General features: G+C 44.6%; 1 protein-coding gene across 5 annotated transcripts in view; it reads right to left on the bottom strand.

Annotated features, from left to right (window-relative positions):
* ANKRD17 (ankyrin repeat domain 17) overlaps positions 1-19,535 on the bottom strand; it is a 110,536-nt gene extending 91,001 nt beyond the window's left edge. For 3 of the 5 annotated variants that reach the window (XM_075860681.1, XM_075860682.1, XM_075860683.1), the window contains exons 1-2: positions 19,394-19,535; positions 18,722-19,198 (exon numbers count right to left, since the gene is read on the bottom strand). In XM_075860681.1, coding sequence (XP_075716796.1) covers positions 18,722-19,105 — 384 coding nt within the window. In that variant the 5' untranslated portion in view covers positions 19,106-19,198; positions 19,394-19,535. The remainder of the gene's footprint in view (positions 1-18,721; positions 19,199-19,393) is intronic. The other 2 variants (XM_075860685.1, XM_075860686.1) reach the window with 1 other exon arrangement.
* Between the last annotated feature and the right edge of the window lie 833 nt (positions 19,536-20,368).

The following is a 20,368-nucleotide window of genomic DNA, read 5'->3' as shown; positions in this document are numbered from 1 at the left end:
GTATGTGTCGATTAACGACACATACAGAGATGGAATACGGCACATACATCCCCATAGAGAATGTAAACGGGAGCCGTTCCATTCTCTGCAGCGTACGCCGTCTGTGTGGGAACGGCGCATGCGCCGCTCCCACAAAGACCAAAACGAAGCTCGTTAGCAGAGCGAAATCCGGCGCCATTTTCATGTGGACCAAAAGCCGCTGCCGGACAGTAAGATGACTACTTCCGGCCATATGTTCAAGGAAGCGAAGGCGCAAGGAATAGGAGCGGAGGCGGCAGGAGCAGGTAAGTGATGTGTGTGTATGTGATGTGTGTGTGTATATGTGATGTGATGTGTATGTGAGTGTTATACTGTCTGCTGAGCCCTGTATCTAAAACTCCTACACTGTGCAGTCGCTCAGAAAATGGCGGCACACAGTGTAGGAGGTTTGAAGATTCAACCCCCTCCTCCTGGCACTAGCCAGAATAAGGGAGGGGGGATTGTGTGAGGACACTAGAGCGAGTGTGTCTACCCCAAATTTGCAGCATAACGCAATGAGGTTGTTTTACCACATTGACCATACTGTAATTTTGGGAACTGCTCCCTCTAGTGACCAGCACATGGAAATTTTATAAATTAGAATCTAAATTTATAATATTTCCTGACTTGTGAAAAAATTAAAAGAATTAAAACAATGTGTAATCATTTAAATAATAATGGTTTAACTAAAAATAAAAAAATTCTAGCAACACATTCCCTTTAGGCCTCATTTACACGAGCGTAATATACGCGCGTGCGACGCGTGTCGTACGCACCTATATTACTCTATGGGGCAGTGCAGACAATGCGTGAATTTTGCGCAGCGCGAGTGCGTTGCGTAAAACTCACGACATGTTCTATAATCGTGCGTTTTTCGCGCATCACGCACCCATTGAAGTTAATGGGTGCGTGAAAACCACGCATGCCGCACGGAAGCACTTCCGTGCGAACTGCGTGATTCGCGCAAGAGCTGTCAAAAGGATGAATGTAAACATCCAAACGGAGTGTCAAATTAGAAATGAGCAAACCGAACTTCACCGGGTTCGGCCGAACTCGTTTTGAATTTTCCGGTACGCGACGTCAGGAGACAGTCACTCTCCACGGTGCTGAAAGAGTTTAACTGGTTCAGCACCAAGGACAGTGACTTCCGATCACAATATACATGAACGTGTAAAAAAAAAAAAGAAGTTCTGACTTACCGCTAACTCCCGGCTTCTTCCTCCAGTCTGACCTCCCGGGATGACAATTCAGTCCAAGTGACAGCTGCAGCCAATCACAGGCCAAGCACAGGCTGCAGCCAATCACAGGCTGCAGCGGTCACATGGACTGCCGCGTCATCCAGGGAGGTGGAGCCGGATGACGAGAGGGACGCGTCACCTAGGCAACGGCCGGGAGACCGGACTGGAGGAAGCAGGAAGTTCTTTGTAAGTATGAACGTCTTTTTTTTTTATTCACAGGTTGCTATATTGTGATCGGAATTCACTGTCGAGGGTGCTGAAAGAGTTACTGCCGATCAGTTAACTCTTTCAGCACCCTGGACAGTGACTGACGTCGACTAGCCTCATCTCTATGATGGCGGCTGCGCGAAAATCACGCAGCCGCGCATCATACACTGATGACACACGGAGCTGTCAAGTGCCTTTTGCGCACGCCAAACGCTGCGTTTTTTTGCGTGCGCAAAACGCACACGCTCGTGTAAATGAGGCCTCAATGGAACAGCCATCTATAAAAAAATAAAAAAGTTTAAAAAAAAAAAAAACACCACGATACAACGTAAAAAACACAGCAAAAGGATGTGTGAATCCAGCCTTAAAGAGGCTCTATCACCACATTATAAGCGCCCTATCTCCTACATAATCTGATCGGCGCTGTAACGTAAACAGTATGCTTTATTTAGAAAAACTGTCATTTTTGAGCAATTTTAGATTTATGCTAGTTAGTTTCTTAATGTCCAACTGGGCATTTTTTTACTTTTAACCAAGTGGGCGTTGTGGAGTGTATGACGCTGACCAATCAGCATCATACACTTCTCTCCATTCATGTCCATTTGTACTCAGCACAGCGTGATCTCGCGACACTGCCTCCAGCGAGGACACGCTGTCTATTCACACCCCCAACACTTCAGTAAAGTTTGTGTGGGACTTACTCACGGCACAGCGTGATCTTGCGAGATCGCGCTATGCGGTGTGATTAATCCCACACAAACTTTACCGAAGTGTCGGGAGTGTGAATAGACATCACGTCCTGGCTGGAGGCAATGTATATTCACTCTTAAGACACTTCAGTAAAGTTAATGAGGATGTATGTGACAGTGTGACAGAACAGCATGATCTCGCGAGATCACGCTGTGCCGAGTACAAATTGACATGAATGGAGAAAAGTGTAGGACGAGTCGTTCACTTGGTCAAAAAACGCCCAGTTGGGGGGGGGGGGGGGGGGGTTAAGAAACCAATTAGCATAAATCTAAAATTGCTCATAACTTGCACCAAAATTATTGTTTTTCAAAATAAAAAACATGGTTTATATTACAGTGCCGATCAGATTATGTAGGAGATGGGGAATTTATAATCTGGTGACAGAGCCTCTTTAAGGCTTCATGCCCACAGTCGTATTAAAATTAATAGTTTTTACTCACTAAATACATACACAATGCATGCAAAACAAGTTGCATATTAAAAAGGGGTTATCTAGGGACCAAAAACAACAAAAATTGCTTTTCATTTATATTTTTATGTTAAAAAAAGTCACTTACTAAAGTGCTTTAAGTATTCGGTACTAAATGGTGCCATTAAAACCTGGTAAATTGTTCTTGGAAGTCCTGGAGCTTTTCTAATATTGATGATGATCTGCTTGGGGACTCCAGCAATAGGAAACCCCTGAAGTCACCGTCCATATATGGACAGTGACGTCGACAGCAGTAGTAGTTGGGAGTCCCCGAGAAGAGCATCAGCTGATGCTCTGCCTGGGGACTCCGTACTGCTGCCAACGTCACTGTTCGTATATGGACGCTTGTTTGCCCGATAGTTGGCCAGTGTAAAAGGGCCTTTAGGCTCTGTTCACAGTCTGTAATTTCTATTCTTCTCTGTCACAGTAGCAGAACGACGAAAATGATAGCACTCTGACTTTAATAGGTTTTGTCAAGTATCCATCATGGTGTCCTTCATTTTATCGGAAATAATAGTCCTGCACGCTGCAAAATTTTTGTGCAGGAATTGTAGCCGGAATCTGCAACGGAGGCCTCCAGCACAGATAGGAACATAGCCATGAGTTATTATGGGTGTGACTGGCAACAAGTTTGTTGACAGTTTCCAATAACAACCAGCAGAATGGTTTTGTGAAGTTTGAGAATAACAGTTTAGCCCAGGGAAGCCTTAGATGAACAACTATTCAGTTAGTCAATCTGATTAACAATAAACTGTATTATTAATTGCTACTGTTATAGTGCCAAACAAATAGATCCAACCAAAATTAAGCTATTAAATAATTCCTAAATGGAGTCGGTCAGCAGTTTGGGGGCCAGAGTGATACAGCGAATGGGATGGGCATTGTACACATGCCTTTTGACTTGGTCATGCAAGTTGCATGACCGTGAAATCTTTGTTTGATTCCCCCAGCGCTGAAGTTGCAAGTGTCACTGAAGCGGGCACTTGATGTTGTTAGCGCTGTCCCTCTGCTCTCAGTGACAGCTCTAGCGGTCTCTTGACTGGCCGCTGGAAATGCCATATGTCGGTTTCTCGGTCATTCAATTTGCTTGACCGAGACAAAAAGGTTTGTTTACAATTCCAGCGCCTCCTATGATCGCCCTGTCTGCAGCGTTGAGGTCTCAAAACTGCTGACAGATTCCCTTTAAAATTTAACAAAGTATTTTTACATTTATATTGTTGGCTGTGACCTTATAATTTTTACACATCTGTAAAGTTGCAAATGAGGAATATACAGGTGATGGTGATGGACTTTTAGGAGATGATCATGTCGGTCTTTTTTTTTTTAAAAGGGAGACCCCTTTATTCTAAAGGCTCTTTTACAGAGGCCTATGATCGGGCAAACAGGCATTCATAATAGTCGTTCCCGAACATTGCGCTGTGTAAACAGGACAACGATCAGCTGATGAACTGGCAAACACTTGTTCATTGGCTGATCATATAGTCTATGCAGACAAAAAGTCGCAAGTTGGCAGCACATCTCCATGTGTAAACGATTATTCATCCTCATACATTAAGGATCATTACTCCTTGTGAATGGAACAAACAAGCACCGATCAACGTGCTGTATTGTCGCGCAGCGCTAGTTTTTTCCAGCCAGTATCGGGCCATGTAAAAAGGCCTTTAGGTAAAGAATCTCTGAGATACTCTATATCAGGGCTTTTCAATCTTTTTCTACTGGGGCCTCACTGGACAAAACAGGATGGTCACATTTACCTCAAAGTAAGGCCCCATGCACACAACCGTAAAAAATCTCCGTAACACGGTCCACAATTATGGAACCGTTGGGTTCTATTGGCCGCGGACACCTTTTCGTATCGCTACGGATAGGTGTCAGTGCCGTAAAACTGTACCGCAAAAGATAGAACATGTACACGCAACTTCTATTTGTCGTGGGTTTCACCTCCCCTTTGAATTCAATGAGGAAAAGCCGCAACAAACGTTTACGCGAATAAAATTTACATGCCGTGGAACAAAACTGTGCACCGCAGGCCAATTTGATAGTTTTTTTCTGCTCCGTGTTTATGTAGCGTGTGGCTACTACTGTATTTGCTGTGGAAAATCCACTGTATTTAGGCAACTTGTGAACTGACCCTAACGGTGAGCTCAGACATGGTGGATATTTTCTTACATGCAGACTTGCTGCGGGTTTTACCCTGTGCACTGCAAAGGGTGAAATACAGACAGAATTGACAAATCCGCAGAATGCCCTCAATTCCATGGCAAATTTTTCTGCTCCATGTGGATGGAGTTATGTTATCCCTATCCACATACATTGTACTGCAACTGTCGTGAGTGCGGAATAAAAATCCACAAAAAAAAAAAAATCTGCTACATGTGAACTCAGCCTAAGGATAAACATCTTAGCAAATGCTAACTAGGACCACATTTATAGAGGTGGCGTTGCTTGACTACTTATTTACATACAGCGCAGTGACGACAAGAGCATCCAATAACTTAAAGGGGTCCTAGTTAGGGGGTTGACACATTGCAAATAATCTTGCATATGCCTTAAAGCTGGTCTGTCAGATTTATGCTGCCCTGTCTGAAGGTGGCATTAGAAAAAAAGTGACAGACACCTAAAAAGTGGCAAACCGCTGAAATTAGTATAAATGGCAAGAGTTGAGAACTTACACTTTATAATATTGGCATGCTTGACAACGCAGGGTTTAAGTCCAAGTATAAGTTCTCCTGAACTACAGTGGTTTACCTAATAAATGACAGACCACTACAATAGCATGTCCGTCACTTCTTTATGCTGGCCTCAGACAGGGCAGCGTAAATATATGACAGATCCGCTTTAACATTAACCTCTTGCCGACACAGGACGAGAATACTCGTCCTGAGCGGCGGGTGTTTGCCGCATTAGGACGAGCATTCTCGTCCTGCAGTTAAACTGTCACAGTAAACATGCTGTGACAGAACAGTGACTTCAGTCACATATGTTAGTGGCGGGACCGATCGCAGCTGTCCCCACCCGGAGATGGCTGTGATTGATCAGTCAATCCAGACTGACCAATCACAGCGAAAATGTGAAAAAAACTGCATTCCCCAGTTCCGATTTCCTCATTCCATTCAAAGTTGTGAGGAGATCGGAGAACAGCTGTAATTTAGTCAGCTCGTTTGTCCTGTTGAAAAAATAAAAAAATAAAAATATATATATATATGTTGTATTGCAAGTTACATACATTTAGTATAATCACTTAGGTAGTTTTTTTTGTCTGTTCTAGTATGGCTAAACAGATGTACACCGTGGAGGAGGCCTACACCATGCTGTGTTCAGACACAAATACCGCCAGTGAGGATGGGGAACATTTCCTAATAATGTCCTCATCAAGTGATAGTGAAGAACCCCCACAAAGGTAGAGTAGGCAGAGTGACAGTCAGTCAAGTGACTCCAATTGGGTGCCTCCAAATATGTTTTCTCCCCAAATTCCAGAATTCATTTCTGCCACGGGAATAAAAATGGTCACCACCGGGTACAGCGAACTGGATTTCTTTAAAATCTTTCACAGAATAGTGAACCTGATGGTTACACAAACTAATCTACACGCATCACAATTTCTGCCAAGTCATCCCACCTCTTAGGCCCTGTTCACACTGAATTTTTTTTGCAGGAGGAACATTCTGCCTCAAAATTCTGTTTGGAATTTTGAGGCAATTTTCATCTGCCTGCACGCCGTTTGCCGCGTTTATCACTGAGTTTTTCGTTTGCACCCATTGGAGTGCCACGGGCAAAAACGCTGCGAAATACGCCTTCTCTGCCTCCCATTGATGTCAATGGGAGGTCAGAGGAGTAAACGCTCGATAGGGCATGTCGCTTTTCTTCTGTAAAAACCGCTCGCAGTAAAATAAACTAGTCCACCTCCCATTGAAATCAATGAGGCATTTTTGGCGTGTTTTTCACGTGCGTATCACAGACGTGGAACACGTTCGAGTGAATAAGGCCTTATTTGACAGTGTGACCGTGAATAGCAGGGTGCACTATGGAGGCAGTGGTTCCCCAATACATCACACGACTGCTGTTTATGTGCTCCCGTGTCCCACATCGCAGGTTACAGATCGGGCAGGGGAAGCATAACTTATGAAGACAGTTATTAAAGCGTGCCTCTAACTATACTAACATGATATAGAAAAACTATTATAGTGCAGGAGTGTCCACAATAATAGGCTTTCTAAATAACCTGTATTAGCAATTTTGCTTCGAACATCAGCACGGACGGGCCGCATTCCGTGCTGCCGGCAGCTCATAACTCTGCTTTAGGAGATAGACCGGAACGCCCTTTTTCCTAGGCTCCCATCCCCATAACAGCCAATAGCGCTGTTGGACCACATTAAATTCTACAGCGTTAACGCCCATTTTTAGATACGGGAACAATGGAGACAAGGAGCACGCTCTTTCTCCAAAGGGAAAATTAAGCCGCCAGAAGTCCGTGCTGCTGTTAGAAGCAACATCGCTAATACAGGTTATACAGTCCTGCACTATTAGCAATTTTCTAAATAATGTCAGCATAATTGGAGGTACGCTTTAACCCCTTACTGACCAGCCGTATTAGGCCCTAACGACCAAGCTATTATAAAGAGCTATAACTTATTTTCCTCTGGACATCGCTGTATGAGGACTTGTTTCTTGCGAAATCAGTTGTACTTTTTAATGGCAACATTTTGGGGTACATATTTTTTGATTAACTTTTATTAACTTATTTTTTGGGGGGGGGGAATGGAAGTTCAGGTTTTTTTCTGACATTCTATGCGTTAGAAATTCACGCCGTTCACAACACATTACCTTTATTCTATGGGTCGGTACGATTACGGCGATACCACATATGTAGAGGTGGTTTATGTTTTACGACTTTTGCACAATAAAAACACTTTTGAATTTAAATTATTTGTTTTTGCATCGTCGCTTTCCAAGATCCGTCATTTTTTTTATTTTTCCATCAATGCAGTGGCTTGTTTTTAGCAGGACGAGACGTAGTTTTGATTGGTACGGTTTTGGGGTACATGATTAACTTTTATTATGAGTTTTTGGGGGGGAAAATGGAAAAATAGCAATTTTACCATTGTTTTTGCGGTGTTCACCTGATCAACTTTGTTTGGGTCATTACGGTCGCGGCGATACCATATATGTGTACATTTATTTTATACACTTTTACCAAATAAAACCACTTTTTAAATGGGAAAAAAGGATTTTTTTTTACAGTAATTGTTATTAATAATCTTTATTTCACATTACTTACTTATTTTTTTTTAGTACCACTAGGGGACTTAACTGTACGATTTTTAGATCGCTGCTATAATGCTTTGGTATACTTCGTAAACCTGAGCACCATTGCCTGTCCTAATAGGCATATGCCCAGGGCAGACCTGGGGGCTTTTATCAGGCCCCCGGCTGCCATGACACCCCATCGGAGGCCCGCGATTGCATTTGCGGGCCACCGATGGGTGACAGAGGGAGCTCTCTCCCTCTGTAAACCAGTTAAATGCCGCTGTCGCTATTGACCGCTGCATTTAACAGGCTAAAACGGCCGTGATCAAAGTAAACTTTGACCGCGACCGTCAGAGCAGGAGCCCGGCTGTCATCAGACAGCCGTGCCCCGGCTCCAGCCTGCACGAGTGGGCCGCCGTAAAAAGGCGACGGCCTAGCCGAAGGCCCCTTAGTGACCACCATGAAAAGGCATATTGATGGTAACTAAGGGGTTAAAGGGGTTTTCCCAAAAACATCACCTATCCACAGAATAGGTAATAAATATCTGATTCCTGGGAGCCCCAAATGAATGGCGCTGTAGTGTGCATGCTCTGCCACAGCTCCATGCATTTCTATGGGGCTGCTGAAGATGGATCCATGAATATTGAATGGAGCTGTAGGGTGTATGCTCATTTGCCACTCCATTTAAGCTCCTCCTCACTTCAAGGGGGTACAATGGTGAAGAACGGACATTCTACTAATTGTGGGGATCCCAGTGGTGGGACGACCAGCAAGCAGACACTTTTTGATAAATGTTTTAAATATTTTGAGAATATCCCTTTAAGAATAGCTAAGCCCCAAGTCTATACTCTCTATAAAGATCTGCATTTTTACTTTATAGCATTTGTACAACTAGTTTTTCATGGTTCACAGCAGTTGTTGTTGACGACTGTTTAGGCTATGCTCACAATCGCACTGTGGCTTTCTTTCAACACTCTGCTGGATCCATCATATGACTGATACCCCGGCACCCGACGGACATCATGTACTTACAGTAGAGTTCTTGTATGGTGTCCAACTGACAGAAAATAAAAAAAAAAATAGCGCAATTTCTACCATCAAATTTGACGGAATCTGCGACTGAGGCTCAGTGGAGAGCCTAAAGACCCTTTTATACTGTCCAATATGGGCCGTGAAAACGAACGAGGATCAACGAGACTGCTCGTTGACCGGCACTCATTTGCTCCTTTCACAAGGAGCAATGATTGGTTATGTATGGGGACCAGCAATCACTACTACGATCGCTCGTCCCCATGCATTTGGATTGTGTCAACAGCACATTTTACACAGGGGGGGGGGGGTGTGTGTGTGTGTGTGCTGCCAATAACGATAAAATGTATTGCTGCATAAAACATACGATCATCCAACGAACAAGTGATCAGTCGACAAACAAGATGCAAATGAATGGTGATAAACCATTGTATTGCACCATTTAGAATGGATCAAACAAGTGCCAAACAATGTTATATTGTTAATCAGCAGTTTGTTTTTTACCGACAGATAATCCGCCAGTGTAAGGCTATGTTCACACGGGGTCTTTTGCCGAGTTTTTTGACGCGGAAACCGCGTCGCAAAACTCGGCAGAAACGGCCCGAGAACGCCTCCCATTGATTTCAATGGGAGGCGTCGGCGTCTTTTTCCCGCGAGCAGTAAAACTGCCTCGCGGGAAAAAGAAGCGACATGCCCTATCTTCGGGCGCTTCCGCCTCCGACCTCCCATTGACTTCAATGGGAGGCAGGAGAAAGCGTGTTTTATGCCCGCGGCGCTCAATGGCCGCGGGCGAAAAACGGCGCGATAATTGCTATTCACACGGAGTATTTTGGGGGAGGAATATCTGCCTCAAAATTCCGTTTGGAGCTTTGAGGCAGATATTCCTCCCCCAAAATACTCCGTGTGAACTTAGCCTAAGGCTGTGCTCACACTGAGTTTTTTTGCAGGAGGAAAATTCTGCCTCAAAATTCCGTTTGGGCTTTTGAGGCAGATTTTGACCTTCCTGCACGCCATTTGCCGCGATTGTCGCTCGCGCCCATTGAGTGCTACGGGCAAAAAAAAACTCGCTTTCTCTGCCTCCCGTTGAGGTCAATGGGGGGTCAGAGACGTAACCACACGAAAATAGGGCATGTCCCTTCTTTCTCCCGTGAGGCGGTTTTAGCGCTCGCGGGAGAAAACCGCCTATGCCTCCCAATGGAAGGCATTTTCAGCCAGTTTTTGACGAGTTCTGCGGAGCGGTTTCCATACCCCAAAAAACTCAAAATACTCTGTGTGAACAGGGCCTAAGAGGTCTACATGTTTAAACAATAAAAGGCTTGGATCACCAGAAGCCTCCTACATGGCTGCTTGATTCATTTGTGGCCAGCTTTATTTAAAGACCTATTCCAGGCAAACTCCGAGTTATACATAATACGACTGCTAGGGGGGCAGTGCATGTAATGTTTCCGCATTCTTGCCATCAGTTCGGCAAAGAAGGAAGATGAGTGAGGAAGACAGCGGTACTGTACCTCCAGAATAGGGCCTCCAAATCAGGTTAGTACAGCAGGAGCGGTGAAGAGCTATACTAGGTTTTGTTTCCTTCAGAATATACCGCTAAATATCCAGGTATTACTAATAAATCAAGACCTCACCAAGACACGTTAACCGGAGATTAGTTCAGGGTTGTCTACGCAGAATCCACACTGAAAACATAAGAAGGTGGTTTCAAAAGAACCCATACAAGCTGCTGAAAAAATATCCGCACAGATCTGCAGAAACTTCTTCCATAGTAGGGATGTCACGATACTAGAATTTGGACTTCGATACCGATACTTTGTTTAGTATTGCGATTCCGATACCAAAACGATACTTTGCCAACAGTAATAAAAATGTTAAAAAAAAGAAGTTCTTCAGTTTTCTGATGTGAGGCGCGAGGTGTGATGAATTTTGAATGTGCCTCACATTAATAGTTATTAACCCCATCATGTTTCTCAGTCATAATGGGTCAATGCGTGAGGTATATGATGTGGTTAATTACTATTGGGCCTCGTTTACACGAGCGGGATATACGTCCGTGCGACGTGCGTGCTTTTCACGCGTGTCGTACGGACCTACGTAAATCTATGGGGGCATGCAGAAAGTCCGTGAGTTTTGCTCAGCGTCAATCCGCTGGAAAAAAAAAAAACTCACGACATGTCCTATATTTGTGCATTGTTCACGCATCACGCACCCATTGAAGTCAATGGGTGCGTGAAAATCACGCAGGTCACACGGAAGCACTTCCGTACGAACAGCGTGATTCGCGCAACAGCTGTCAAACTCTGAATGTAAACAGAAAAGCACCACGTGCTTTTCTGTTTACAAACATCCAAACGGAGTGTCATAATGATGGCGGCTGCGCGAAAATCACGCAGCCACGCATCATACGCTGATGACACACGGAGCTGTTAAGTGCCTTTTGCGCACGCTCGTGTAAACCAGGCCTTAATGTGAGGCACATGGAGGTTAAATTCAACACGCCAATAACGAATATGTGTATGTTTTATGTATCGAGACTTATTTTAACGTTTATTGTAAAAAAAAGGTGTATGTGTATTTTTTTATTTATTACTTTAATGTACTGGCATATATCAGATATATGCCAGTACATTAGCCTGTGTACTGATAGTACACAGACAGTTGTTAGGACATACCTAAGTATGCCCTAACAGGAAATATGGTAAGACAGCCCTGGGGTCCTTCAAAGGACCCTGGTCTGTCTGGCCATATATGATATGGCCCTCGATCGAGTCACAAGAATTCCCTGTGACGCGATCCAGGGGCATCCCCCCCTTCTCATTTTCCCAATAATGCTGCGGTCCGCTTTGATCTCAGAATTCAGGGGAATAACGGTGGAGCTGAGGTTTCTCTGATCTCCACAGTTATAGAGCGGGGCTGCGGCTGTGTAATACAGCCATTGCCCCGCTCCTGACAGATAGTGCGCGCGCGGTCAGCATGAAGCGATGCGGCCGGCGCTGCACTAATGAGCGGCGGTTCAGACACTGAACGCAGGACATGGGGGTGTTTTGTAGTGCGACTGCCATGTTCGGTCGTCAGTGCTACCGCTCATTAGTGCAGCGCTGACCCCATCGCATCATCCTGACGGCACGCACTTGTCAGGACTCAGGAGCGGGGCAATGGCTGTATTACACAGCCGCAACCCCGCTCTCATACATTCATGTGTTACAATGCGGAGCTGTGCGGCTGCACAGCTTAGCATCAAAATACATGGAACAACGATATCGAACCGTTTGGGGATGCAGAGTATCGAAGTTTCAATGCATCGTGCATCCCTATTCCATAGGCAGATTTTTTTCTGGATTTACCGCAGATCTAGGAACGGTTTCTATTTGAAAACCGTGATTGTCCTGCTACACCATTACCAATGCAGGTGAATACACCCTTCGGCCTTAATCAGACTAACATATTTCTCAGCCATATGCAATCCATTTTAACAAAGGACAGTACAGTGAAGTCTATAGGTGGTTCAGAAAAAAAAAAAAAGAAACATCCGAGTCAGGCCCATTTTTCATGAATCAGTTAATAAAGAAATGCATTTAAAAAAAAAAAAAAAAAAAAAAGGGAATCCAGGAAGTGCTTGCAAGAAACAGATGACACGGAAGCCACACGGACGCTAAATGGACGTTCACATGGATGAAAAACAGTCGGACAGGCTGATGTGCATAAGGCCATAGGCGGTATTTTGCTTTAACCCCCTAGTGTCCGCCAAAACACCTTTTCACGGCAGTCACTAAGGGGCCTTAGGCTAGGCCGTCGGCTTTTCACGGTAGTCCAGAATAAAGTCCTGAACAGGTGTCCCGTGCAGGCTGGAGCCAGGGCTCGGCTGTCTGATGGCTGTCTACTTTGATAGCGGACGTTTAACCCATTAAATGCCGCGGTCAATAGTGGCCGCGGAATTTAACTTCTTTACAGATGGAGTGAGCTCCCTCTCTCAACCATCAGCGGCCCGCAAATGCAATCGCAGACCTCCGATGGGGTGTCATGGCGGCCGTGGGCCTGATAAAAGCCCCCAGGTCTGCCCAGAGGCACTTCCTAATAGATTGCCTGTCAGTTTTACACTGACAGGCAATAATTCTTTGGTATACTAAGTATACCAAAGCATTATAGCAGTGGGACTAAAAAAAGTAAACAAATGTGAAATAAAAATGTAATAAAAATTAAAAAATATTTTACACAAAGTGGTTTTATTTAGTAAAAGTACAACAAAAAAAAAAAACAAAAAAAAACATGGTATCGCCACGACCATAATGACCCAAACAAAGTTAATATTTAATTCAAACCGCAAGGTGAACACCTCAAAAAAAAATAAACAATGGCAAAATTGCTCTTTTTTTTCCCATTGTCCCCCCCAAAAAATCGTAATAAAAGTTAAATCAATAAGTCCCATGTACCCCAAAACAGTACCAATCAAAACTACATCTTGTCCCGCAAAAAACAAGCCCTCATCTACATTGACAGAGAAATAAAAAAATTACAGCTCTTGGAAAGAGACTATGCACAAACAAATAATTTTAGTTCATAAGTGTTTTTACCATTTAAAAGTACAACGAATCCCGCAAAGAACAAGTCCTCATACAGCTATGTCGACGGAAAAATGAAAAAGTATTTTGGACCCACTCCTAGTTTTGACTTACAAATACGGACTAAAAATACTAACCGAAATACGCAAGCGTAAAAGTGGCCTTAGGCTCTGTTCACACTGATGTTTGTTTCCATTCAGTTAGGTTTACAGTCCTGTGACGCTATTCTATCCTATAAGGGTGAATTCACACATGTCAGAAATGCTGAGGAGTTTCCATCCACATTTGTCCACAGAAAATCTGCAGTGGAATATAGTATAAGGCAAGCAGCTGAGATTTTAACAAATCTACATGCTGCAGAAATCTTCCACGCGGAAACTGACCGGCGGTGCGGATTTTGAAATCCGCAGCATGTAAACTTCTGCTGCGGAAGGAGCACAGATTTGCGGATTTTCCACAGTAAATTCAATAGGGGGAAGAAGAAATTTGTAATCAAATAAGTGTTGTGGATTACATGCAGATCCGCAGGTGTGGATAATCCTTTGAAGAGAAAAAAAAAATACATACATTTTACCAATCTCCTGGCGCTCCTGTGGCAACGCTTGCCTGGTCCCCCACCGGTCTCTGTAGACCGGTCTCCAGCAATGATGTGTTGTGTTGAAACGTGACTGCTGCAGAGTCTGATGGGGAACCAGGTAAGCATCACTACGGGAGCCCCAGAGGATTGGTAAGGGGAGTACACCGCTTTTTTTCCCCCTTTTTAAACGATCAGCTGTTTGAATCCACAAAAGGAAAAACCGCAACAAAATCAGCACCATTTGGAGCACTTCAGCAGCAAATCTCTCACATGTTAACCTACCCCTAAAAGAGTAACGAGAAAAAAAAAAAAACAATAGGAATTCTGATGGATCCATTATAAGTCATTGGGGTCCTTCAAATACATCATGGAAGTCATGACATGATGGGAAAAACACTATGCATCTCTCGCTAACCGTTTGCAAGTAGAATATAAAACCAGAAAACACTATTTTCAGGCGCTCTGGCAAACCTGGTGGCTTTATAGATGAGCAAAACTAAGGCCCCATGCACACGAACGTGCTTTTGCGGCCGCAATTCCCCCGAAAATCCACGGGAGAATTGCGGCCCCATTCATTTCTATGGGGCCATGCACACGACCGTAGTTTTTACGGTCCGTGCACGGCCCGGGAGCCCGCACTGCAGAAAGAACGGACCTGTCTTATTACGGCCGTGTTCTGCGGTCTGGGCTCATTGAAAATAATGGCCGCGGCCATGTGCATGTCCCGCGATTTGCGGGGGGCTCGCGGCTGACAATCCGCAGCCGGCCGACCCGAAAATCGTGGTTGTGCACATGGCGACGGTCGTGTGCATGAGCCCTAACCCTAAACCTAGGAAACAAAACCCCCCAAAGTGCAGTCATTGAAATCAACTTTAAAGAGGCTCTGTCACCACATTATAAGTGCCCTGTCCCCTACATAAGGAGATCGGCGCTGTAATGTACAGTGAAGGAAATAAGTATTTGATCCCTTGCTGATTTTGTAAGTTTGCCCACTGGCAAAGACATGAACAGTCTAGAATTTTTAGGCTAGGTTAATTTTACCAGTGAGAGATAGATTATATATAAAAAAAAAAAACTGAAAATCACAGTCAAAATTATATATATTTATTTGCATTGTGCACAGAGAAATAAGTATTTGTTCCCCTACCAACCATTAAGAGTTCAGCCTCCTCCAGACCAGTTACACGCTCCAAATCAACTTGGTGCCTGCATTAAAGACAGCTGTCTTACATGGTCACCTGTATAAAAGACTCCTGTCCACAGACTCAATTAATCAGTCTGGCTCTAACCTCTACAACATGGGCAAGACCAAAGAGCTTTCTAAGGATGTCAGGGACAAGATCATAGACCTGCACAAGGCTGGAATGGGCTACAAAACCATAAGTAAGAAGCTGGGTGAGAAGGAGACAACTGTTGGTGCAATAGTAAGAAAATGGAAGACATACAAAATGACTGTCAATCGACATCGATCTGGGGCTCCATGCAAAATCTCACCTCTTGGGGTATCCTTGATCCTGAGGAAGGTGAGAGCTCAGCCGAAAACTACACGGGGGGAACTTGTTAATGATCTCAAGGCAGCTGGGACCACAGTCACCAAGAAAACCATTGGTAACACATTACGCCGTAATGGATTAAAATCCTGCAGTGCCTGCAAGGTCCCCCTGCTCAAGAAGGCACATGTACAGGCCCGTCTGAAGTTTGCAAATGAACATCTGGATGATTCTGAGAGTGATTGGGAGAATGTGCTGTGGTCAGGTGAGACTAAAATTGAGCTCTTTGGCATTAACTCAACTCGCCGTTTTTGGAGGAAGAGAAATGCTGCCTATGACCCAAAGAACACCGTCCCCACTGTCAAGCATGGAGGTGGAAACATTATGTTTTGGGGGTGTTTCTCTGCTAAGGGCACAGGACTACTTCACCGCATCAATGGGAGAATGGATGGAGCCATGTACCGTCAAATCCTGAGTGACAACCTCCTTCCCTCCACCAGGACATTAAAAATGGCTCGTGGCTGGGTCTTCCAGCACGACAATGTCCCAAAACATACAGCCAAGGCAACAAAGGAGTGGCTCAAAAAGAAGCACATTAAGGTCATGGAGTGGCCTAGCCAGTCTCCAGACCTTAATCCCATCGAAAACTTATGGAGGGAGCTGAAGATCCGAGTTGCCAAGCGACAGCCTCGAAATCTTAATGATTTACAGATGATCTGCAAAGAGGAGTGGGCCAAAATTCCATCTAACATGTGTGCAAACCTCATCATCAACTACAAAAAACGTCTGACTGCTGTGCTTGCCAACAAGGGTTTTGCCACCAAGTATTAAGTCTTGTTTGCCAAAGGGATCAAATACTTATTTCTCTGTGCACAATGCAAATAAATATATATAATTTTGACAATGTGATTTTCTGTTTTATATAATCTATCTCTCACTGGTAAAATTAACCTAGCCTAAAAATTCTAGACTGTTCATGACTTTGACAGTGGGCAAACTTACAAAATCAGCAAGGGATCAAATACTTATTTCCTTCACTGTACATTACAGCAGTGCTTTTTATTCCCAAAAATCTATTTTCACCACGTTATTAGCGATTTTAGCTTTATGCTAATGAGTTTCTCAATGGACAACTGGGCGTGTTTTACTATTGACAAAGTGGGCGTTGTACAGAGGAGTGTATGACGCTGACCAATCAGCGTCATACACTTCTCTCCGTTCATTTAGTCAGCGCATAGTGACACTGGGTTATTCACTATGTGCTGTCTTATACTGACACTTTAACGTTACTGAAGTGTTTAGACAGTGATTAAACATTCCTTCCAGCCAGGACGAGATGTCTATTCACAATCCCGACACTTCCGTAACGTTTTTGTGGTACTTACAGCAGAGCAAAGTGTAACCTCGCTGTAACCTGTCATTTTCAGCGAGATCTCGCGAGATTACGCTTGCTCTGCTGTAAGTACCACAGAAACTTTACGGAAGTGTCGGGATTGTGAATAGACATCCCTTCCTGGCTGGAAGGAATATCTATTCACTGTCTAAACACTTCAGTAACGTGAATATGTCAGTATAAGACAGCACATCGTGAATAACGCAGTGTCACTATGCGCTGACTAAATGAACGGAGAGAAGTGTATGACGCTGATTGGTCAGCGTCATACACTCCTCTGTACAACGCCCACTTGGTCAATAGTAAAACACGCCCAGTTGTCCATTGAGAAACTCATTAGCATAAAGCTAAAATCGCTAATAACGTGGTAAAAATAGATCGTTTTTCTTTAAAGAGGCTCTGTCACCAGATTTTGCAACCCCTATCTGCTATTGCAGCAGATCGGCGCTGCAATGTAGATTACTGTAACGTTTTTATTTTTAAAAAACGAGCATTTTTGGCCAAGTTATGACCATTTTTGTAGTTATGCAAATGAGGCTTGCAAAAGTCCAAGTGGGTGTGTTTAAAAGTTCAAGTGGGCGTGTATTATGTGCGTACATCGGGGCGTTTTTACTACTTTTACTAGCTGGGCGTTCTGACGAGAAGTATCATCCACTTCTCTTCAGAACGCCCAGCTTCTGGCAGTGCAGACACAGCCGTGTTCTCGAGAGATCACGCTGTGATGTCACTCACAGGTCCTGCATCGTGTCAGACGAGCGAGGACACATCGGCACCAGAGGCTACAGTTGATTCTGCAGCAGCATCGGCGTTAGCAGGTAAGTCGATGTAGCTACTTACCTGCAAACGCTGATGCTGCTGCAGAATCAACTGTAGCCTCTGGTGCCGATGTGTCCTCGCTCGTCTCACAACGATGCAGGACCTGTGAGTGACGTCACAGCGTGATCTCTCGAGAACACGGCTGTGTCTGCACTGCCAGAAGCTGGGCGTTCTGAAGAGAAGTGGATGATACTTCTCGTCAGAACGCCCAGCTAGTAAAAGTAGTAAAAACGCCCTGATGTACGCACATAATACACGCCCACTTGGACTTTTGCAAGCCTCATTTGCATAACTACAAAAATGGTGGCCAAAAATGCTCGTTTTTTAAAAATAAAAACGTTACTGTAATCTACATTGCAGCGCCTATCTGCTGCAATAGCAGATAGGGGTTGCAAAATCTGGTGACAGAGCCTCTTTAAGGCAATAGGAACAAACTGGTAACCTGGCACCGGGGATATTTGCCCATGCTAGATATGTCTCATCAACATTAGATTTACAATCTATTGTTCCCTGTTATCAGCCATTCAAGGCTGGGGAGAGGCTGACTATTGTTAGTCAATGAGATTACTGACAGGAAGTCTATAAAAATGTCTACCCCCTTGATGCCGATTTTGCCTGACCGGTCTCCAGTCCCGAGAACCTGTGGGAGTGATATTAGCAGCTTCTTATTATAAGCTTCACTTTTAGAAACCGCTGACCCGACAGAAGAAATACAAGCAGAGCATCTGAGGAAACAAAAACCCTAATCTGAGTGGCTGTAGTTAAGAGGATCACAGAGCTCTAGCAGCAACAGGTATGTGGGCACTAGGAGCAGGCATTGCCACAGAGCCTGTGCTAGGACCATGGACAGAACACTTATTACGCCAACTTCACACACACATGTGCCCCATGTACACGCTGCCCCCCTCCCTCCTGCCCGGGCTCCCACCTCAGACACTTCTTCCTCCTCTTCCTCGTCGTCCTGGCTGCTGCTGCTGCCGCTCTCGCTGCTCTTGTCGGTGTCGCTGCTGCTAGCTGTGCGGCTGCTCCGGCTCCGCTTCTGTCTGCGGCTTCTACCAGGAGGCCCGGTTCCAGTGGGTGAGGCCGGCAAGGCCCCGGCTCCTTGCTGTCTCCGCTGGCGCTGTTGCTTTTTCTTCAGCAGCAGGTCGCACATCCTGACCAGGCCCCTGGCAGATTTGCTAAGCTCCGCTGGCGCCTCGCTGGTTGCCTCGTGACTCCCGCTGGTGGCCAGGCTTGGACTTTTCTCTTCGTCGTCTCCGCTCGTCTGCTGCGGCTCCTGGGTTGGCGGTAACGGCAGCTCCATCATCATCATGTCCCCCTGGCCTCCTCTTCTCAGACACTGCGCTGCCTCTCCGGCCAGGATCTCGCGAGAGCTCCTACGTCACTGAGTTCTCACGAACTGGACCTGCAAAAAGGGAGGGGGGTGATTAAGTGGGTGCACGCAGTGAGCTCACCCGGTATCACCCGCTGCTTTTAATAACAACGCTATGCTTTATTTAGGTCTACCATGTCGGGCGAAGGTGGCTGCTTTTATTTTACGTTCCTTAGCTCACATATACACATCTGTCTCTATTTATATATATATATATTATATATTTACACGGATATATCTTCAGCTCAGCTTTAGCTCCTCAGTCTCCGGGCACGGGTCGCGCAGTCCCCGCGTATATTATCCGCGGGTCCCAGTCTGTGCGTGTCCCGTGCAGTGTCCTCTGACTCCCGCTTTAGCAGCTTCACGCCCCGCCTCTTTCGTTCACGTGACAGAGCTCATGAACGGGCATGGCTGCGGTGGGAGTAGTCGGGGGCGCGCTTTTCTGGGGTCAGGTAAGGAGAAGAACCTGGGTACTTGTAGCACCTGAGTTTGGAGGCCTGTTGAGGATTTTCCTCATGTCATTAGTGAGACTTCTTTCTGTTTTCAGGTCAAAAGCCTATACCACGTTTTGCCTTATGTCAGGCATATATATATATATATATATATTTATCTCTGTAGAATAAAAAAAAGTGTATGTATATATATATAATTAGTGTGTGTGTATGTATGTATATATATATATATATATATATATTGTTATGTATGTATATATATATATATATATATATATATATATATATATATATATATATACACACACACAAAAACACGTATGTGTATTCCTAACACTATATACCTCAATAACACATCAGCTCTGGACAAGCGAGCAGTCGTGGAACTTCTGATGTTTGTCCATTTTCGACAATTGATCCTCCCATGGAAAGTCCCTTTCAGTTGGCTGTTGCCGGGTAAGCGGCCAGCTAGTCTTCACATCTCGATATTCATACAATTGTATGATCATATGGCATTACGCCGACTACTTTTCTATAAGGAAAAAAAAATACAACGTCCGTGTGCTGTCCGTGCTTCACAGATCAGTTGCTAAGCAATGCAGACAATTAGTTTTTTCATTGAAACCAGGAAGTGTGAACCAAAGTAGAGGAGCCATCACAACCAGGCCAAGGGTAACGCTGGTTCACGAAAGGCCTGAACTTTGGGTTAGTCGGTCTGACTCCTACCATGAACGTATAAAAAAAATATGCG

The sequence above is a fragment of the Rhinoderma darwinii genome, chromosome 1 (assembly GCF_050947455.1).
Source record: "Rhinoderma darwinii isolate aRhiDar2 chromosome 1, aRhiDar2.hap1, whole genome shotgun sequence".
Taxonomy (NCBI): domain Eukaryota; kingdom Metazoa; phylum Chordata; class Amphibia; order Anura; family Rhinodermatidae; genus Rhinoderma; species Rhinoderma darwinii.
Note: the sequence above shows the minus strand (reverse complement) of the source record. Positions and strands in the feature narration are given on the sequence as shown.